The 21,086-nt window shown below is 37.7% G+C and overlaps 1 protein-coding gene across 1 annotated transcript in view; it reads left to right on the forward strand.

Moving 5' to 3' along the window:
- LOC126251888 (hemocytin) overlaps positions 1–21,086 on the forward strand; it is a 541,167-nt gene that overhangs the window by 271,907 nt on the left and 248,174 nt on the right. Inside the window, exons 38-40 of the mRNA XM_049952591.1 lie at positions 536–646; positions 5,198–5,317; positions 13,199–13,317. Of these exons, the coding sequence (XP_049808548.1) occupies positions 536–646; positions 5,198–5,317; positions 13,199–13,317 (350 nt within the window). The remainder of the gene's footprint in view (positions 1–535; positions 647–5,197; positions 5,318–13,198; positions 13,318–21,086) is intronic.

The raw sequence follows: 21,086 nt of genomic DNA on the forward strand, positions 1-21,086 counted from the left end.
ATTAGGTACAGTTGTTTATTTATTGAACTGCAAGCAGCAGATGCAGCCAAACTTCACTGACAATTAAGAGATAATAAATAGTTAGTGTGGTTGCAGTTTAGTGCCCTGTCAATATCAGAGCCATACTGCAGGGGATACTTTAATACTCAAGACAGAGATGCTATTGCAATTCTGAAGCCTTGAGTTTATAGATGGGTATGTGGATATATAGGAACTGCAGCATTCTTTACAAACAGTCTATGCATTGTTTCAGTAACTATAAAGCACGTGCTATTGCAATTCTGAAGCCTTGAGTTTGTAGATGGGTATGTGGATATATAGGAACTGCAGCATTCTTTACAAACAGTCTATGCATTGTTTCAGTAACTATAAAGCACATTCATGTGGCTCATTGCTTTCCAGGTCCATGATTCAAAAGACAGAGATTGTTGCTATTATTGATCTAATTTATGGTGGTAGAAATTTATCTCTTGCTGCTACTCTCTTTTTGTTTCTCACTCTTTTTGTTTCTCACTTTCTCTAATTTATTGTGCAGGAATACCTACAGTTCTACCCCAAAGGACATCGGTATTATTACCGGAAACTACAACTGTCCCTCAAGATACACCTTCTTCACCAGAACCTACGAAGTCTACTACACCAAACTGTAAGTCATACTTCAATTGTTCTATGTACTGTAAACTACATGGCATCATTTATTTGTTTATTTTATCCAAGGATCGCCTCACAATGGTACAGTAAAAGTTGTGGTAATACGATAAAAATCAGTAGCTCAAAATATAGATATACCCAGAATACTTAAGTATGTTCTATATGGATAGGACTGATGGTTTGCCATGGCCTTGATGAAAGAAACAACTCAACATTTGCATGAAGTGATCTAGGAGAACTTTGGAAAACTCAAATCAGGATGGCCAGACAGTGTGAATCCTATCCTCCCGAATATAAGGTAGTGCCATAACAGCTGCACTGCTCCATTTGGTTGGTCCCTGTTGTACAGTGTTCTTTGATTTGCGCACAGAAACAATGTCAGTTTGATTTAATGTTGATGAGATACTTCTACACTAGAAAATGCAAATAAAATACTATTGAAGACAGATTTTCAGCCCCCCTCCTCCCCCCCCCCACACCAAAAAATAAATAAATAAATAAATACATGAGGGCAACAATCCCTAAATGAAACATAGTTTACCCAATTATTGTGTATATATTGATAACAATCCACAAATGAACATTTTTCTATTTGTCACTAATTGCAGATATTGACAGTGCATTACATTGTTCAGCATACTATCTCACCAAATTATATCATGCGATGTCAATTTGTGCACATGGTGATACATGAAAATGTATGAGAAACTTGATGCATGTATAAGTGACAGATGCTGCAGCTGAAAATGATTATGTTCTTGACACCACATGCCTTTCTTTAATCTGATGTAATGGTAACTGTGATCTGCTTGATCAAAACTGGCTGTCTATTGGTAAATACATGTTACAGTAGCTTTTGATGATTCTGTGATTCCATTCTGTAAATCCACCATGTAATAAATGCAGCTGATAGTAGTACAGTGTATGAGCATTTTGCTGATAGGAAAACTAATATCAATAACCTCCATATTTTTGGTTCACAGTGCTATTTTTCATGCTGCGCAGATAACAAATGAAATGAAGTGGAAAAAACTAGATTAGAGTTTATATTAAATTGGCAGTTACCAAACCTTGAAGAAATCAGAAAGAAAGATTCTTCAAAACTAAAATCTTACATTTAAATCTGAAAGTGTTGAATAATTATAATTTCTAATTAAATATGAAAAGATAAACATTTTCAAGACTTTCAGGATGCACAGAATCAATATTATCAGAAACTGAAGAATCAAAGGCATTTGAAGGGCCATGAATTCAGATTCTTGTGGCCAATGGAAGAAAAATTGAAATCCTTAGGAGAAACTTAACAGGGACTCTGGTCGATATTTCTGGCTTGCAAAATTGTATGTGGGTAGTGAGTCATTTGAGTTGAGCGTAATAGGATTGTCAGGCTTATTGGTATGAAGTTCATTTGATGACCAAATTCACTGTCAGTGAAAGATATTGTCTACGATGAGATTTGTTGCCCTGCTGTGTATTTGGAAAGTACTAGGTATACAGTATGATAATTTTTGTTGTGGATGAAGATCTTGAGAAGGAATAATTCAACATGAATTGTGGATTTTTGAATAGAATGTTGGATAAAGTAAGTTTCATGGAGCACCCAGATGATTATCAGTGTTCCATTTTATGAGCATAAATGCTCATTTAAACTTGTATGAATTGGAAAAGAGGTCTGGAAAGAGTACTCCAAGAGATTTGAAGTTCAAAAGTAGTAGCATTAAATAGCTCCACTTGCTACAATCCTACTCTTGTGTGGCTTCAGAATATGGGTAGGCATGAGAAATGCTACAGGCCTACTACAGGTACTAGGTGAGAAGTACATCAAAAAGAATAAAAATTTCCTGCTGTTTTTATTGATTTGGAAAAAAGCTTCTGATAAGGTGAAGTGGGATAGACTCATGCCTATCCTAAAAAGAATAAGTTGATTGATGTTATAAACCTTGAGGAAATAACTAAAGTTGTAGTCATTATCATTCCCAGCTCCAGTTTCCCAGATGTGGTGTACAAGTGCTCACCATTTCCTCTTGACTTCGCAGAGCTCCTGTTCCTGTACATCTTTCAAATAGAATCTTCTCTCTCCACTACGTCTGATTTCACTGTATCTGTGCAGCACTTTCTGGGCCTGCCGCATGATCTCTTGTAGTGCACATTTATTTCAAAATGTTTTCTAGCTTTCCTTTCACTTCCGCTATCCATTGTTGATCTGGAATAGATCTTAGTAGAGTACAGAGATATAACAAGAAAAGTGTACGTGGAAGGCAGTTGTAATATTTATGACAACATAGTGGTGTTGGCGGAATCCGAGAAGGTGCGTAATGAAATGGTGGAAGACCTAAACAGCAAATTTGAAGAATTTGGAATGAAAATTAATAAGAAAAATACCAAAAACATGACACTTAGAGTAAAAGGAGAGGAGGGGGAAATCATAATAAATGAGAAACAACTACAGCTGGTTGCAAATTTCAAATACTTGGGAAATATTATGACAATGGACCTAAAATGTAACACAGATCTATGATCAGGAATAGTGATAGCCAAGCAAGTGTTCAAAAAGAAAGGAAACTGCCGTGCAGATCACTGAATAAAACTCTGAGGGAAAGATCAGTCAAATGCTATGTATGGAGCTTAGCTTCATACAAGTCAGAGACCTGGATACTATAAAAAGACAAGAAAAGTTTGCTGGAGGCACTGAAATGTTGATGTGGAGGAACCTAGAGGTTTGAGGAGGAAAACAGGCTGAGGGATGATTTAGAACATAGGTGGGGAGAGTGGAAATCACATCAATACTGTTACATAAAGAAAGAAAAATTGGCTTGGTCATGGACAGTGCTTACTCTAGCAGGAACTGAAGGGATGGCAAAGTGAAAGAAAGGAAGAGGAAGAAGAAGATATCAGTTATTGTACAGGAGGAAAGCGATAACTATCTGGAACTGAGGTGAAATGTACAAGACATTAGGGATGGTGAAGCACCATGCCTGGACCTGCTGAAAGGCACAGTAGCTACTGATTATTATTATTATTATGTATTTAGATTGACAATAACAATTCATACATTTGGAGTCTGAGGACAGTAACAGTTGTTACAATGTATATAGGCTTGATGACATCCCTTGGGAAACCATGCTTCCCAGGCAACTCAACACAAAGAAAATTTGTTGCAGTTCTATCTACTGGGTTATTTTGCCCTTAATTTATTTATCTGTGAGTCAGGCACTGTGGGTATGAGTATATCCTTGCTTTATGTCATCCAGTGTGACCTTGCATTTATTAGGAGCTAGATGAAGTCTGTCTGTGTAGTATTTCAGATAGGCATATCTCATTATTTGACTCTGCCCCTCACATATAAGAACATTTTTAAATTCTGTTAAATGTGATCTTCTCTTCCCTAAGTGCACCACAACAGAGGAATACATTTTTAGTTTATAATTTTCTGATTTTACTTTTAGAGCAATTTTCCATAATGCAGAAAAGCACTCACACAAAGGTATAACCGCTTGTAAAAAATTATCAGAATTCTCAACATATTTGTCCAAGGAAATTAATATAATCCATTTCTAACCTCTTGTCTGTGTTAATGCTTCATTCATTATTGACAGGTAACTGGAAATGAGACTGTTGTTTTAATTCAGACTGAGAGAAATGGTGGATCAAGGCTTCTCAGGCGTCCACCTGATGCAAGACTGATCTCATAAAAATTTCTTGAAACATTCACAAGAATGTTGTATAAACAAGAATTAATGTGTACAAAGCAGTATTTTTTGCACTCAATGATATTTAAAGATTACAAAAAATGTTCTTGAATTGTCTTCTCTATATTTAAATCACCACAGAGGAAGACATCTGCCTCTGTTTTCAATATTTGTCTCATCCAGAGTTGAAATTTATTTGAAAGATATATTTATATATCCACTTTTGCACTAGTGATTGTAAGATACTGTTCATTGTTTCCTTCACAGCTGAATTTTGCATCCAGATCAGAACAATACATTCTTGCTTTGCATTTGAAAATCCAACAAAGGCCACAACCAATGTCGAAGTGACTTCTATTTTCCGCATATATAGTGTCTTCAGTCACATAACCATGCAAAACAAAATATTCTATTTTGGTCCTCTGTTAACCAGTGTTACATACAAAATGCAGCCACATTTTCAAAGTAGCAAACATCTCATAGTTGGAACAGAGCTAGTAAATAATTTTTGTTATTATTTCCACATAATAAATCAGCCTGCCATTAATTATTGAAGTCAGTTTCATCTACAGACTTGGTTTCTCTCTATGTTAATGAAAGTCTTAAATTGTTCCACTTTCCTGAGGTTTTTCATGAAGTTAGGATCTATTTAACACCTAGTACCACTGAATAAACAAATATCTTATGTTCGTAATTTTTTGTGCTATTGTTTTTTAAATGTAGTAAAATGGAATACAAATGGAATATGGTCATTATGTTATTAGCTATTACTTTGATGATGGGCAATGAATGATAACAATCTTAAGTTCCTGTCTACATTCTTAAATTGTGTTACGTTTGTCTAATCTTGTTTGCAGTATGTGGACCAGGAGAGGTGTTCGTGGAATGTGCTGTTTCCTGTGATAATATGTGTCATGGATTTTCAAAGGTGTCAGAACTAGTTGGATCATGTACAGAGAATCGAAGATGTGAACCAGGTGAGTCTGTTTATTTTAATTAATTCTGAATAATGAGTTAGACAAGCATCATTTTTTGTCAAATAACTCCAAAATTATTGTAGTCAGTATTTGATACACTGTTTAACATTGTAGACACTGCTGTATTAAGAAACCCTACTCTGTAAGTATGATCCTTGTTTAAGGAGAGTTAAAACCCATTGCCAGTACATAGCACAGTCTTTTGAAGTACCACCAAGGAGGTAGTTGAATGTAATGTCCATATCTGATGCATGGATGTTAGTAGTCAAAACTCTCATTTGATCTTACTCCATTAAACATTGTGCAGAAATTTACAGGGGCTATGTCTGCTAAGTTGTGAACTGTGCACCACCTGTAAAAAAACTTTGGCTGCCTGGGGATCACTAGATTACTGTAGATTTGTGTGAGTGATATCAAATTTTTCAATTTGCTCATCAATCCTAGCATGTAACCTATATAAAGGATGAGGATGGATTGCTACTCACCATATAGTGGAGATGTTGAGTGGCAGGCACAACATAAAAGACTGTCAAACAAGTAACCTTTTGGTCAAAAGGCCATCTTCTGAATTGGGCAAATACACACACACACACACACACACACACACACACACACACACACACATGCAAATGCGACTCATACACATGACTGGTGTGCCATGACAGTCTTTTTGTTGTGCCTATCTGCAACTGAACATCTGCATTGTATGGTGAATAGCAATCTAGCCTTTTCATAATATTGTCATTATTCCAGCCTGGATTTTCCATTGTTTAGTATAGTAAATGAGCTGTTACATGCATAATCTGCTGTTTGCTAATTCATAGATGGCCTCCTAGGTGAAAACTGCACATTGTGGATAACAAAAAGTTATTTATCTCACTCATGTAGAGTGGTGCAGAGGAAACATGTTTTTTAAACTGCTGGTACTCAGTGGGTTGTGGGGGTACTGAACTTGGGCAGTGTCTGACAGGCAGATTAGACTGTGGTTTCAATCGCTATGGAGCAATGGAGTGTAGAGCATCACATATTTTCTGTCAAGCAGTTTCTAAAAATAGCGAGTCCATGGCCAATCAGCCTCTTTTCCATTGAAATTTTGATGTAAAATGTTGAGTTGCAATTCTAGATCAAGGAAGTGATTTGATTTGATTTGATTTGATTTATTTCGTGTTCCATAGGTCCAACTGTGTTGGATACACAAGGACGTGGAACGAGTCAGTTTTTTACAAATACAATCTGATAATCTAATAGCATATACAGAAATTTGAGTACATAATTATATAAAAATTTATACAGTAAATTCTTTGGGCAGCAATACAGAAAAAGAAAATACATATTTTCTTAGAATCATTAAAACACTACAGAACACAGATACGGAGAACACACAGTTACAGAGCTCAGGTTAAATAAAATTCATAGTGGCATTATGTCAACTTGTATTATATAATATTAAAATATTACAATTTATTTAGTTAAAAATTCATCTAGACTGTAAAAAGCTTTTTCTAGCAAAAATATTTTTAGTGCTTTCTTAAACTCACTCTTGTTATGAATCTCTGTCTTTATTTTGGGAGGAAGAGCATTGAAGAGTTTTGCTCCAGTGTAGTGGACACCCTTTTGTGCCAAGCTCAAATTTCTGAGTTCACTGTGTATGTCATTCTTCCTCCGTGTATTATGCTCGTGATAATTACTGTTTGGTTGAAATATCTCTATATTTTTACAAACAAAACACATGAGAGAAAAAATATATTGGCATGTAGTTGTGTATATTTTAAGATTACGAAAACTATTTCTACAAGAGTCTCTTGGGCGCAATCCACATATAATTCTTAAAGCTCGCTTCTGTGCAATGAACACTTTCCTTGCTAATGGCTGGTTGCCCCAAAAAATAATTCCGTACTCAATGAGACAATGAAAATAGCCATAATATGCCACTTTTGCAGTGTTAGGTTCAACACATGTAGTGACAACCCGTAAAGCATAGGTAGCAGAGCTAAGCCTCTTACAGAGGTCAATAATATGTGAAGACCAGTTCATTTTCTTGTCAATGTGCACTCCAAGAAATTTTGTTGTTTCCATTCTAACTATTGGTTGATTACCACATGTCACACTTATCTCTCTCTCTTTTTCTGTTTTTGTACAGAATTGAATAAAGCTGGTCTTACTGGAATTTAATGAGAGACCATTCACCTTGAACCAATTAACTATATCTGAGAGTATGTGATTAATGAGTTCCTCAAGATTGTTGTCTGTTCTACTGCTCATAAAAATTGTGGTATCATCAGCAAATAATGTAAATTTACACGGCAGGCTTGTACATGATGGTAGATCATTTATAAAAATCAGGAATAATAGTGGCCCAAGAATTGAGCCCTGGGGCACTCCACATGTAATGGAACTCCATTCAGAATCTGAGGAAGTGTCACATACTCCACCCAAGCTATTCAACACAACTTTTTGTTTCCTGTCTTGGAGGTACGATTGTAGCCAATTGCCTGCAACACCACTTATTCCTACTAATTTTGCTTTTTGCAAGAGAATCTGGTGATCAACACAGTCAAACGCTTTGGATAAATCACAGAAGACACCAAGTGCTAGCATTTTTTCATTAAGAGTTTCTAGGACTTCATTTGCAAGTGCGTAGACTGCATCTTCTGTTGAACGGCCCTTTTGAAAGCCAAACTGGCTCTTACTGAGAACTTCGTTCTTCATGAGATGAACAGTAATTCTTACATGTATTAGCTTTTCTAGAATTTTGGAGAAAGCTGTCAGCAAAGAGATAGGTCGATAGTTAGTTAGTTCAGCTTTATCACCCTTTTTGTACAGGGGCTTCACAATGGCATACTTAAGTCTAATGGGAACAACACCTTTCTGAAGGGAAGCATTGAAAATATGACAGAGAATGTCCCTTATCCACACACAAGAATATTTCAATAAATTACTAGATATATTATCAACCCCTGCAGAATTCGTACTTTTTAGAGACATGATGATTTTTTGAATTTCTTCTACAGTAACAGGATTAAGGTGCATTTCTGAAATTTTGTTTGAATATACGGCTTGACAAAGAGTTACAGCTTCGTCAACATCGGGCTTGCAACCAATCTGTTGAGTTACTGATAGGAAGTGTTTATTAAAAATCTCAGCCACCGTTTTGGGGTTATCTACTAGGATACCTTCATATCTGATATTATTTATATCTTCTTTACTTGTTGTATCTCTTCCTGTCTCTTTTTTTACAATGTTCCAAATTGCTTTTATTTTATTATTAGAATTATCTATTTTCTTCTCATAATAAAGGGCTTTTGATTTCTGTATTAGTTTCTTCAAAATTTTACAGTATATTCTATAGTGTTCCCATTTTTCTACATCTTTACAGAATCTTATTGCAGCATAAGTTTCCCTTTTGGTTTTACATGACTGTTTTATACCTTTTGTAATCCAAGGCTTGCTTACAGAATTGGAGGCCCTGTTTCTGACCCATTTCTTGGGAAATATTTCTTCAAAAAGAGCACAGAATTCATTTATAAAACAGTTAAATTTAGTATCAACATCATCATGGCTATATACTAAAGACCAATCCAATTGCTGCAACCTGTGGTTGAAAGTTTCTTTCGCCTCTTCATTAATTACTCTTATGAATTTCCATCGAGGAAATTCTTTTTTGAACAGATTAACGTCATAAATAGTGAGAATTTGTCCATCATGATCTGAAAGCCCACTTATAACCTGCCTGACAATATAATTCTGATGTCTATTTACATCTAAAAAAATGTTGTCTATCATAGTTTGGCACTCGGATGTAATTCTTGTTGGGAAGTTTATTACTGATGTCAGATTGTGTAAGGTCATCACAATCTCAAAGTCTATTTTATTCTTATTTTCTGTCAAAAAGTTTATATTGAAATCACCTAATACTACAATATCCTTCGCTTTTGAATGTAACCATGACAGTAGTAGTTCCATTGAATGCAGAAAAGTTTTTATGTCACCTGAAGGAGCCCTGTAGACAGCCAACACTATTATTGGGTAGAATTTAGTTGTTATTTCTGTGGCACATGCCTCAAATTGTTGTTCCACACAATATTCCTTAATATCTATAGCTTTGTATGCTACACTATCCTTAACATAAATTGCTACTCCACCTTTATCTTTACTTTCCCTACAATAGTATGTTACTAAAGTATAACTTACTATAGAAAAATCCACCTGGTATCCCAAGTTCAGTCCAAACCCTGGAAAATGTAGACAAGGTGAGAAGGGCAGTTCTTGCTTGTCTGAAATGATCCACTAGGTGAAAGATTGCAACTCTGGGTGTATCGTATCATTCACTTCTTTACATCTTAATGATGATCTCAGATTTCACCCATACAAAATACTGATCATCCAGCAGCTAAGTGAAGTGGATGTATAGCACAAATAATTTTGTGGCATAATGAACATCATTCTTATGCATGATACAGATGTCTTAATGTGATGAGTGATAAAGTGTGTTTCCATCTGGATGACTATGTTAACGTACAGAATTGGCAGTACTGAGCATCAGAGAACCCATGTGAACTACACTAAAGACCTTTAACAGCTCAAATTGCAAGTGCTGTGTGGTGTCTCCAAGATAGTGGTTGTTGGTTTACTTTTTGAAGAGGTGGGAACTGCAGTTATTGTGACATCAATGCATTACGTCAAAATGTTAAACAACTTCATGCATCCAGAACTGGTATGGCATCTGATGAACATGAGAGTAATGGAACTTCCTGGCAGATTAAAACTGTGTGCTGGACCGAGACTCGAACTCAGGACCTTTGCCTTTCGCGGGCAAATGCTCTACCAGCTGAGCTACCCAAGTACGACTCACGCGCCGTCCTCACAGCTTTACATCTGCCAGTACCTCATCTCCTACCTTCCAAACTTAACAGAAGCTCTCCTGCGAACCTTGCAGAACTAGCACTCCTGAAAGAAAGGATATTGCGGAGACATGACTTAGCCACAGCCTGGGGGATGTTTCCAGAATGAGATTTTCACTCTGCAGTGGAGTGTGCACTGATATGAAACTTCCTGGCAGATTAAAACTGTGTGCCAGACCGAGACTCGAACTCGGGACCTTTGCCTTTCGCGGGCAAATGCTTTACCAGCTGAGCTACCCAAGCACGACTCACGCCCTGTCCTCACAGCTTTACTTCTGCCAGTACCTCGTCTCCTACCTTCCAAACTTAACAGAAGCTCTCCTGCGAACCTTGCAGAACTAGCACTCCTGAGAGAAATGTTCCAACAGGATGGGACAGCTCATAGGTGATAATGTCCATTTAAGTGGTTCAACAAATGTTTCTTGCACATGTCGTTACAAAAATCAGCAGTGTTTGTTTGCCTGCACACTCTCCTGATCTGTCGACTTGTGAGACTTTTTTGTAGAGTTGTCTGAAATACAGTGCGTACATGAACAAGCCCTACAGAATTGAAATAAATTGAACCTGTGTCATAAGAAATGTTGGAGAAAGCATTACAGAGCATTGAGGACAGGCTCCAAATTTCCATTCAACAGGAAAGATGTGATCTTAATGACATTATTTCCTGAATTTAATTTATGTACATAAATTTCAAAAATGCAATAAAATATTATTATTTACTGTAAAACATTTTTTTTTTCTGCAAGTAAAACAGTATAAAGTTATTAAGAGGTGAAAAATGTGCATTATCTGTGCCCCACCTTGTACCACAACTGAATGAGCAAAAATCTAACTAAAGTTACCATCTATCCATTCTCACAATTTTGTGCAATAAACATAATAAATTAAACCTTACATCCTAGCATTAACTTCACTTGTGACAAAATTTTCCAATACTCACACTAACCCTAACATGAATCTGTTAAATGATTAGTCATATTTCTTATGAACCCTTCTTTGATGTACCAAAATATTTATGAACCACTTTTTTACAGGCTTATGGATCAGTTTAGGTGTGAGAGTTGTCTTCACCTACCAGCCATGTTTGTTCTGCAGCAACTAATACACAACACCTTGTGCACCATTATTTACTTTACTAAAATGAGATCTGTTGTGAAATCTCCTGTGGTCTGTATTAAGGCCTCTATGACTTGTTCTGTGCAACAATCTTTCCTTTCCTGTGCCAATGAGGGTCATGTTCCCACTTTGGATAACCAGTTTGGGTACTTCATATGCTCATCTAACATATAAGCATTCCAAACAAACTCCTTACTAGCTAAACATTCCTCAGTTCCTTTTCCTCCTTCAAATAATCTCATGACTCCCATCACTGCCATCCCTTTTCCCACTCCACAAGAAAACATTTCACACCTCTCAGATAGTCAGGAGCAAATTCATAGGGCTCTCATCAGCACAACTCAAACTTCCATAATGGACATTAATATCATTTTGCCTACAATTCTGTTCTTAGAGTCTGCAGCATTTCCTAGTAATCAGTTGACATATTCAACAGGATCTTCTTTTACAAAAAAGCTAATCTATATTACAAGAAATTGTTGTTGGAAGGGCTTCACATCTTGGGTACTGTATAAACCTATTACATGCTCAGTAGTGTGATATGCCACAACTAAAAATTTAGGGTGAAACATATCATTCACATACTTAGATTAAGTATGTAAAATAAGAGGAAAGCAACCACTCCCCTTTATCAGACTGATGCGCAGCACTTAGCTTTGTGTCTTCTGGCATAAAGTATGCAGATTAATGCACACAACCAAACAGACACCCAAACCTGCACCAGCACCACATGGTTGTCTGTGGTTGGGTGTCTGTGGGGTGTGTGCATGAATATGTGTACTTTCTGATGGAAGAAGTCAGGCACATACAGAACTATTTCACATAATGGTGTGAAAGTGAAAACTGTACCTTGCTGTATTGTCACTGTGGTTGCATGACTTGCTCTCAATCAGTCAGTAGCTCACAGGCAACAAAAATTTGGTAAACATTTGTTGGCCATTTCTACTCTGTCCAAATTTCCCTGTCTCAGTTGCTGACCAATGCTGCACTGTTAGGCTGCCGCTGCCGTGCAACAGTGCCACTCAGTAGCTGCTGCAACACTCAGACATGCATGTATCATAAGTCTGTTGGCTGGTTTGATGCAGCCTGCCATGAATTCCTCTCTTGTGCCACACTCTTCATCTCAGAGTAGAATTTACACCCAACGTCCTCAGTTATTTGTTGGATGTATTCCAGTCTCTGCCTAACCCTACAGTTTTCACCCTATACAGCTCCCCCAATTACCATGAAAGTTATTCCCTGATGTGTCAGCACTTGTGTTATCATAATGTCCCTTTTTCTTGTAATGGTTTCCCTTACTTTCCTTTCTTTACCAGTTCTGTGGAAAACCTCATTCCTTATCTTACCAGTTAACCTGATTTTCAACATCCTTCTGCACCACCATGTATCAAACACTTTGATTCTCTTCTTTTCCACTTTTCCTACAGTCCATGATTCACTATCATACAATTCTGCACTCCAAATGTAAATTCTCATAAATTTCTTTCTCAGATTATGGCCGATGTTTGATACTAGCAGACTTATTTTAGTGAATAATGCACTCTTTGTGTGTGTTAGACTGCTTTTTATGTCCTTCTTGGTGCTTCCAACTAGTGTATGCATTTAAGGCAATAGAAATGATAAAGACTTAGTTTCTTTAAAAGATTTGGAACTGCCAATTTTTTATTTATTTTATGTGTACTTAAGTGCTATTCATTTTGTTGAAAATCTAGATAATAGTGGAACAAGTTTGTTTTCTTAAAATGTGCCTGAGTAACTCAGTTCCTCAATGATAGTCATGTACTTCCACAAAGTTAATAAAAAATGATTGTCTTGATGTTTATAAATTCTTCTTCTGTATTTAATAAGCAAAAATTATCAACAGGATGTGTACCTGAAAAGATCAAGAATGGTTGTCCACCTGGCTACCTAATGAGAGATAGGGAAACATGTGTCAAGAAAGAAGACTGCACTTGTTTGTCTGACCAAGGGATTTATATAAGGGTGAGAATGCAATCAAGTCTCATTGCTTTGTTTTATAAAATATTCTAATCCAGTAACTTCATGCATAGAATATGAACGCTTCTGGTTCCGAGTGATAAGATATACAGTTGTACTAAAATATGTAGCTGTTTTTACTATGAATGAAACTATTTCAACTCTTATAAGGTCTCAAGTATAATCACGAAAAAGACTTCATCAAAAAACTTAAAATTTTTAGTTTAAAGGATTGTGTAATATTTTGATGTTTTATTAATACTAAAGACCCAGTTATTTGTTTTTAATAGTGGATTTCTTTACTACTCACATCATAGGGGAAGTGTTCAGTGGACATCACTATTTTGTTCCAGTATGCTCTTTTCTCAGCTTATTTTATCTTTTGAACAGGATGATGTACAGGCTACAGAAAATCCTTTTGTAAGTGAACAGTCTTCAAATTGAGCATTTGTTGGAGGTATGCTGACAATATTTTCACAGTGAAGCCCTGTGTAGGAAAGACATTATTGAGTTCCTGTAGCATCTTAACTTAATTCATAGGAGTATCCAGTTCACCATGGAAACAACAAAGAAAGGCTTTTTGCCATTCCTGGACATTCTGGTCAGATGGATCAATGATGGCTCTCTGGGAAATTCAGTTAATCATAATCCACACACTGTTATTTGTATTTACAGTCTTTGAGTTGTCATTTCCAGCAAAACACTTGTGCTTACTGCACATTCATTTTCTGGTGCATGTAATTTTGACCAGGACACTTGCCCACCCAAAAACAGCATTAAGAGAAAGTGGATATTCCATTTAACACATTGACAGGGCACTAGCAATCAAACACAGCTAGTGGAAGTAGTTGATAGCATAATGACAAAATCTACAAATTTGGCTCCATATGTGGACTACATTTCGTACAACGCAAGCATAAATTGAAAGTTTAAGTGACTCTTCTCTCACCAGCTAAAACTGCAGACACTCAGGGATTAGTAAAGGATGATTTGGTGTTGCAGAAGGTTGGGGTGTAGAATACTCCTTTGCAGTGTGATGTGGCTCATATTGATCGGGGTACATGTACTGTGGAAGAGCATTCCAATGAACACCAATGCTGCACTTGCCTTTTCTTCACTGCTAAGTGTACCACTGCTTAACACTGTGTTTCCAGCAGGTATGAGAAAAAAATATTTTGGCTACAGCAATGTTGATTCGGCACCCCACTATTAAAGAATCCATTGAGGTAAGCATTGCAAAAGACTGTGATAGTGGCCAGTCAGGCAGTGGATGGAAGCGTGTAATTTCCGCTGTTCGCTCTCAGCATAAACTGGAGAAAACATTGAAGGCCACAATGAGTTGCAACCTTTTGGACAGCAGTTTTTTCCATTTCCACCATCAGCTACACCCCCAAGGAGTGTGATTACTTTTGTTCTTTTGCTAAATGCTTGCATATTGGTAGTAAACTGTGCTTGTGCCTGTATAAATTCATTGTAAAATGATTGGTAGGTGCCTAATTAAAATAGTGCTCAGAAGAAAATGATAATCTGCAGAAATTCCAAAACTTCTTTGAGAATTGGTAGTGCTGTTGTTGTTGCTCCATTTTATCACTTTTCATCTACTGTGCAACATTTTTAACCTGAAATTTGCACATATTGGTCAACTCTCCCCATTCTTATTTCTTTTTTTCTCAACTATTTCCCTCTTCAGTCCCCTTCCTGTAGTTTCCGATTTAACATTATGAGAAAGAAGAACCAGCTTGACGTGAGTGCTTCAGATCTTATACTTCCCGCAGTTCTCTGTTAGACAACGCTCTTATGTAATTTTATTATGAGAAGGAAAGTTGTTACTCACCATGTAGCGGAGATGCTGAATCACAGATAGGCACAACAAAAAGACTTTCACACTTTAACCTTTTGGCCAATGGCCTTCATCAATAATAGATACATATATGAGCGTGTGCACGCACACACACACACACACACACACACACACACACACACACACACACATACAAAACTGACACACACGACTGCAGTCTCAGCACCAGTGCATGATGGGAGTGGCGACTGGATGGGTGTAAGGAGGAGATTGGTGTGTGTGTGGGGGGGGGGGGGGGGGGGGAGGAATAGTATGGTGGGGGTGGCATACGGTGAAATGCTGCAGGTTAGATGGTGGGAAGGGAAGAGGGGGTAAGGGGTGGGGAGGACTAGCAGAAAAGGAGAGAAATAAATAAAAAGACTGGATGTGGTGGTGGAATGACAGCTGAGTAGTGCTTGAATGGGAGCAGGGAAGGGGCTGGATGGGTGAGGACAGTGACTAACAAAGGGGTTCTTTTTATTTATTTATCTCCTTTTCTGCTACTCTCCGCCCCCCCCCCCCTCCCGTACCCACCACTCTCCTGCTCTCCATCAAACTTGCAGCACTTCACTGTCCGCAACCCTACTATACTATCCCTCCCCCTCCCCATCCCAGCCTTCTCCTTACCCTCACCGAGTAGCCATTCCCCATCATGCACTGGTGCTGCTGCTCACAATGTGGTTTCAGTTGCCTGAGACTGCAATCGTGTGTTTGAGTTGCCTTTGTATGAGTGTGTATGGATCCACGTACGTGTGCCTACTGTTGATGAAGGCCATTGGCCGAAAACTATAATTGTGAAAGTCTTTTTGTTGTGCCTATCTGTGACTCAACATCTCCGCTATATGGTGAGTAGCAACTTTCCTTCTCATAATATTGGTACATTCCATCCTGGATTTTCCATTGTTTGATCTTATGTAATTTTGCTACTTAAGTGGTAAACAATCTAAATATTGAGTTTCCTTATTATTATCTGTCAGATGTTTTACCATGAGACATTTGAATAACTCATTGTTATGAAAATTGCAGGATCATTAAGGTAATTTAGAAAATATATGGAACTTAGTGGATAATCAAGTGAGAAACAGTACTAAATAAGAATTAGATGTGCTAGCAAAGGTGTAGATTTTATCTTTGCTTATATGCCATCAGTTAACATTATGCAAGAGATAATTATATCATATTTAAGATAAAGGTCACTATAAGAAGAAAAGGAACACTCTTATGGGTGTACCACTTTCTACTCTAAGTTAATATGGGTCAACTGCACTGTGCTCAATGTGCACATACTACATTGTGCAAGACACATTAAAAAGCACCAAATGAAAGACATCCTCTACAAATTAACTTGTTCATAGACACGAGGGTTTGCCATTTGGCAGAAAATTTGTCATATGGAGACAATTAGATGGTACAAAGGAACTTGCATCTCAATAGGATAATGCTGATCCTCACATAACAAGCAATGTTCAAGAATCTGCATGAAAGATATTAGCCTGCAATGGAAAGAACTACATAATGGATAATGTTTATTCACAGGAAATGTGTCTTGGGGCAAGGCGGGAGCAGGAGGGAGGGCGGGGGGTTAATCAGGATGATCTCTCCATTGGACAAAAATTCCAGGTTAGTCCCCCACTGAAACTGTTTCAGATTTTTTTGTTCCTGAGAATTTATTTTTTTTGTTATATTACTTCATACTTTCTTTCCCACTACACCACAATACCTGAAAATGCGTTTAATTCATTCACCACAGTGATGAACAGAAATAGTGACTGTATGCTGAACTACTTTGCTTGTGGTAAACTGGTCAGAATAACTATCCCCTATCCAGATGCAGCTCTTTCATTTGTTGTAAAAAAAAAATTTCCAAATAAGAGACTGTGGTTCATTTCCTCTTACCGGACATTCCCATAATTTGTCTCTTGGCAAATTTTCATTGATGTTTTCTTAATCTAGGAAGACAAAGATGAGATCTCTTCCTTTCTCCTGGTATTTTCCCACTATTACTCTAACAGCAAAAATTAGCCTGTTGTCCTGTTGCCTCTAAATCCATACTGCTTGTCCTCAAGCTATGGTTAAGCAACGGTTCTTAAACAGCGTACAGTGATTTGCTCCATCAACGTAAGAAGAGTGTAGTTCTACTATAGGTGCTATGCTTCCTTTTTTGAAGCTGGGAACAATTACACCTTTGGTACAGTCTAGTGTGACTTTCTCTTGTTTCTGAATGATCTTTATAACTCTGCACAGTCATTAGGTTTGATCATGTCCGCTCTTACGTCATCTGTATATTGTGATTTCCCATTATTCTTGCTCTTCAAGGCATTTTCAACTTCAGACCAAGCCAATGGCATGTCTCTTAATTTCCTCTTTTCCAGAGTTTCTGATTTTCCAGGTTCTTTCTCTGTTAGATCCTTTTCTGTGTTCATCTCTATGAAAGGCTTCTTATCTCTTTTTGTGTGTCTTGTACCTCAATGTGAAGATTCCCCCCCTTTTCTCGTGACAAATTATTTGAGCAAGTGTATACCTTTATCTTTCTCAATTCTGTACATCAGTTTCTTATGCTTTTTGCAGTCTTCTTCCAGTTTCTGCAAAAACTCTGTCCAACTTTTTTCTTTTTCTGACTTAATTACTCATTTTCTTTGAGTTTCAGGTCTCTCTTTATTTTTTCTCTAATTCTCTAAGCCTGCCCATATTATTTTCTCCACCTTTCTGATTCTCCTTACACTTTTCTTTTTTGGCATGTTCTGAACTTTTATGACATATTATGTATTCGCTTTTCCTTCCCACAATGTCTCATGAAGTACCTACAAAGACTTCATGGAATTTTGTCCACTCCTCTTCTCCAGTCTCTGTTTCACTTCTGGGTAATTGCTCACAAATATTCTATTGATATTAATCCCATCTGAGAAAATAGTTTTTGCAGTGACATTTTTGGATAGATTTGTTTGTATATACACATTTTCAATGACTTCTTCTGTTATTATCGGAAGGTAACAGTCATAAAGCAGAAGCATTTCGGAAGAGTGTCAGAAGCCTGATATGGAGCAAGGATTTACCCCAAATCAATAAAAAGGCTATTAACGGTCATACTATATCCCAATCCTGACATATCCATCAGAAACCTGGGTTATGAAAGGAAGAGAGAAAAGCAAAGTACAAGCTAATGAGATGAAATTCTTGAGAAACAGTATTAGAGTGACAGAGATAGACATTTTAAGAAATGAGAGGATCAGAGAGTTAATGAAGGTGGAACCATTACAGAAAGAGAGAGAGAAATCCAGGCTGAGATGGCATGGGCACGTTAAGAGAATGGAGGAGAAGAGGATACCCAGGAGGATACATGAGATGAAACTGGAAGGAAAGAGACGAAGAGGAAGACTGAGAGACAGATGGCTGAAAGGAGTAGAGGAATGTGCCCAGAAGAAAGGAGAAGACTGGACCAAGGTGAAGACAGAGAGATGATGGCAAGACAGAAGATGATGGAGATACCTATGTTCCATACAGACTGGGCCAGAGGCTGGAAACTGTCCAAGATGATGATGAGCAGTCATACTAATAGACTGTGTAGTGCTTTCAGTTGATCCTGGCCTTGGTAGTCAGAGACATTGGTCATTTGTGTGTGTGTGGTTTGGCTAAGTCAGAAGAAGTCCTTTTGGCCAAAAGCTTACTTGTTTAGCAGTCATTTTGGTGTGCCTGTCTACAACTGAACACCTTTGGCATATGGTAGCAATGTATCCTTTTCATCATGTTGTCTGTATTCGATCCTGAATTTTCTGTTGTTTGACTCTGTACATTCAGTTATGTTCCTATTTATCACCAGTCAGAATATGCAACAGCAACTTCAGCTGGGACTGCGGCTATAAGTGTTACATAGAAATGAGTGCTCAGTACTGAAAGGCTACAGAGAAATAAGAGCTGAGTTAATTGTCATCCAATGGAATCAGTGTTGCTACTAATGTTCCTCCACTGTGCACGTCAATATAGTCTTTTTTGTTTTTTGGAATTTCTGTGCCTTTATGACATCTCCATACATAATTCTGTCGTTACATCTGAAAATACTACACAGCCTATTAGAGTGATAATTACAAATATGATATGGTAAGAAAACTGAGGAACATTTACCCATTCTTCTCCCTCCTCTTCCTCCAGTTCCCAAAGTTTTATATTGGGATTGCACATTTTGTGTTGGGGTAGTTCTCAAAGTGGTAGAAAGCAGCCTGTGATCATTGGCTAAACTTTCCCCAGGGAGGAATTTAACATTAGCAAAATGAGTCCTGGTTCTTTACTAGATATGACATAATCAGTCAAGAATCTCGGTTCCTCCTCCCAACTATAACGCTTGTGATTCTGTCACTGAAATGTTTACTGAAATAGGTGCTCTTAATGATGAGGCTATTCCTCACACAGAAATCTAAAGGGTATTCACCTTCTCTGTCCCTGGTTCCAATGCCAGTAGAACTATCTTCCATTACTACTGTGTTTTCGATCTCTACATGCTTTCCTTATATCTAAGGAAACCGTCTTTTTTCTCTTGAATCCACCCTGACAGTGGTGCATAAACCTGAACAGTAGCCAGTATCTTTCTGCTTACCTTTCTTCATAGTTCAGTTATTCTCTCACTAGCATACTCTATATGAGAGACATCATCTGCTTTCCTACTAATGACATATGCAATACTGTTACATGATTTGTTTTAATACCTATGTCAATATAGCCTGAAAAGTCAAAATAACTCTCAGTGAAATTAAATGAAAGGGTGTCAACATTAAGAGTGGAAAATGGAATTCCACTATTAAAAACAGAGGAGAGAGTAGATAGGTGTGAAAAGTAGATTGTGGATGACTTGGAGGGACAGAAAATGGATGTCAATTTCAAAGAAATAGAGGATTAAAATATTAGGGATGGAGTGTAACACAGCAGTGAAGGACTGCAAAGAAATGAGGCAGAAGGGAGAGATAACATTCTTATGGAACTTTTAAAATTATGGGGGAGTGTGGAAACCAAATGATTATTTAAGAGAGTAGGCTAGAGACACACTATCTGACTTTCAAAACAGCATAATCTAAACAATCGTGAAGGTGCCAAAGGCAGACAAAATGCCACCATGGAAGAAAAATAATAGATGAAGCAAGGAGTACATATGAAGCAGATCAGCTCAGTCAAAGAGGGCGCTCCTTGCTGAAATAAGTCTACCGATATCAATTGCAGACCTTGATCTAAGGAGAGGAAGTTGGACAGCCTGCATTAAATCAGTCAGAAGACTGATGACAACAAACCCCCACTACCCACCTAAAAAAATCATTTCCTTGCAGCATCATTAAACATACAAGGAAGCATTATATCTCATGGAGAGGTGTACTGTTAAAATTCTGAGTCTGTGCTCCAAGAATAATGAGGCAACATATTACTTTTTCCCATATACATCTTATGAAATGACCATGGCCATAAAATGAAAGAAATTACAACACATATGGAGGCTTAACAACATTACAGAATGGAACAAAAAATGGAGAAAGTGGTATATGACATTACCTCTAATTCAAACTGTAATATGAGTTTTGGGATATACACTCCTGGAAATGGAAAAAAGAACACATTGACACCGGTGTGTCAGACCCACCATACTTGCTCCGGACACTGCAAGAGGGCTGTACAAGCAATGATCACACGCACGGCACAGCGGACACACCAGGAACCGCGGTGTTGGCCGTCGAATGGCGCTAGCTGCGCAGCATTTGTGCACCGCCGCCGTCAGTGTCAGCCAGTTTGCCGTGGCATACGGAGCTCCATCGCAGTCTTTAACACTGGTAGCATGCCGCGACAGCGTGGACGTGAACCGTATGTGCAGTTGACGGACTTTGAGCGAGGGCGTATAGTGGGCATGCGGGAGGCCGGGTGGACGAACCGCCGAATTGCTCAACACGTGGGGCGTGAGGTC

The sequence above is a fragment of the Schistocerca nitens genome, chromosome 4 (assembly GCF_023898315.1).
Source record: "Schistocerca nitens isolate TAMUIC-IGC-003100 chromosome 4, iqSchNite1.1, whole genome shotgun sequence".
Lineage (NCBI taxonomy): Eukaryota > Metazoa > Arthropoda > Insecta > Orthoptera > Acrididae > Schistocerca > Schistocerca nitens.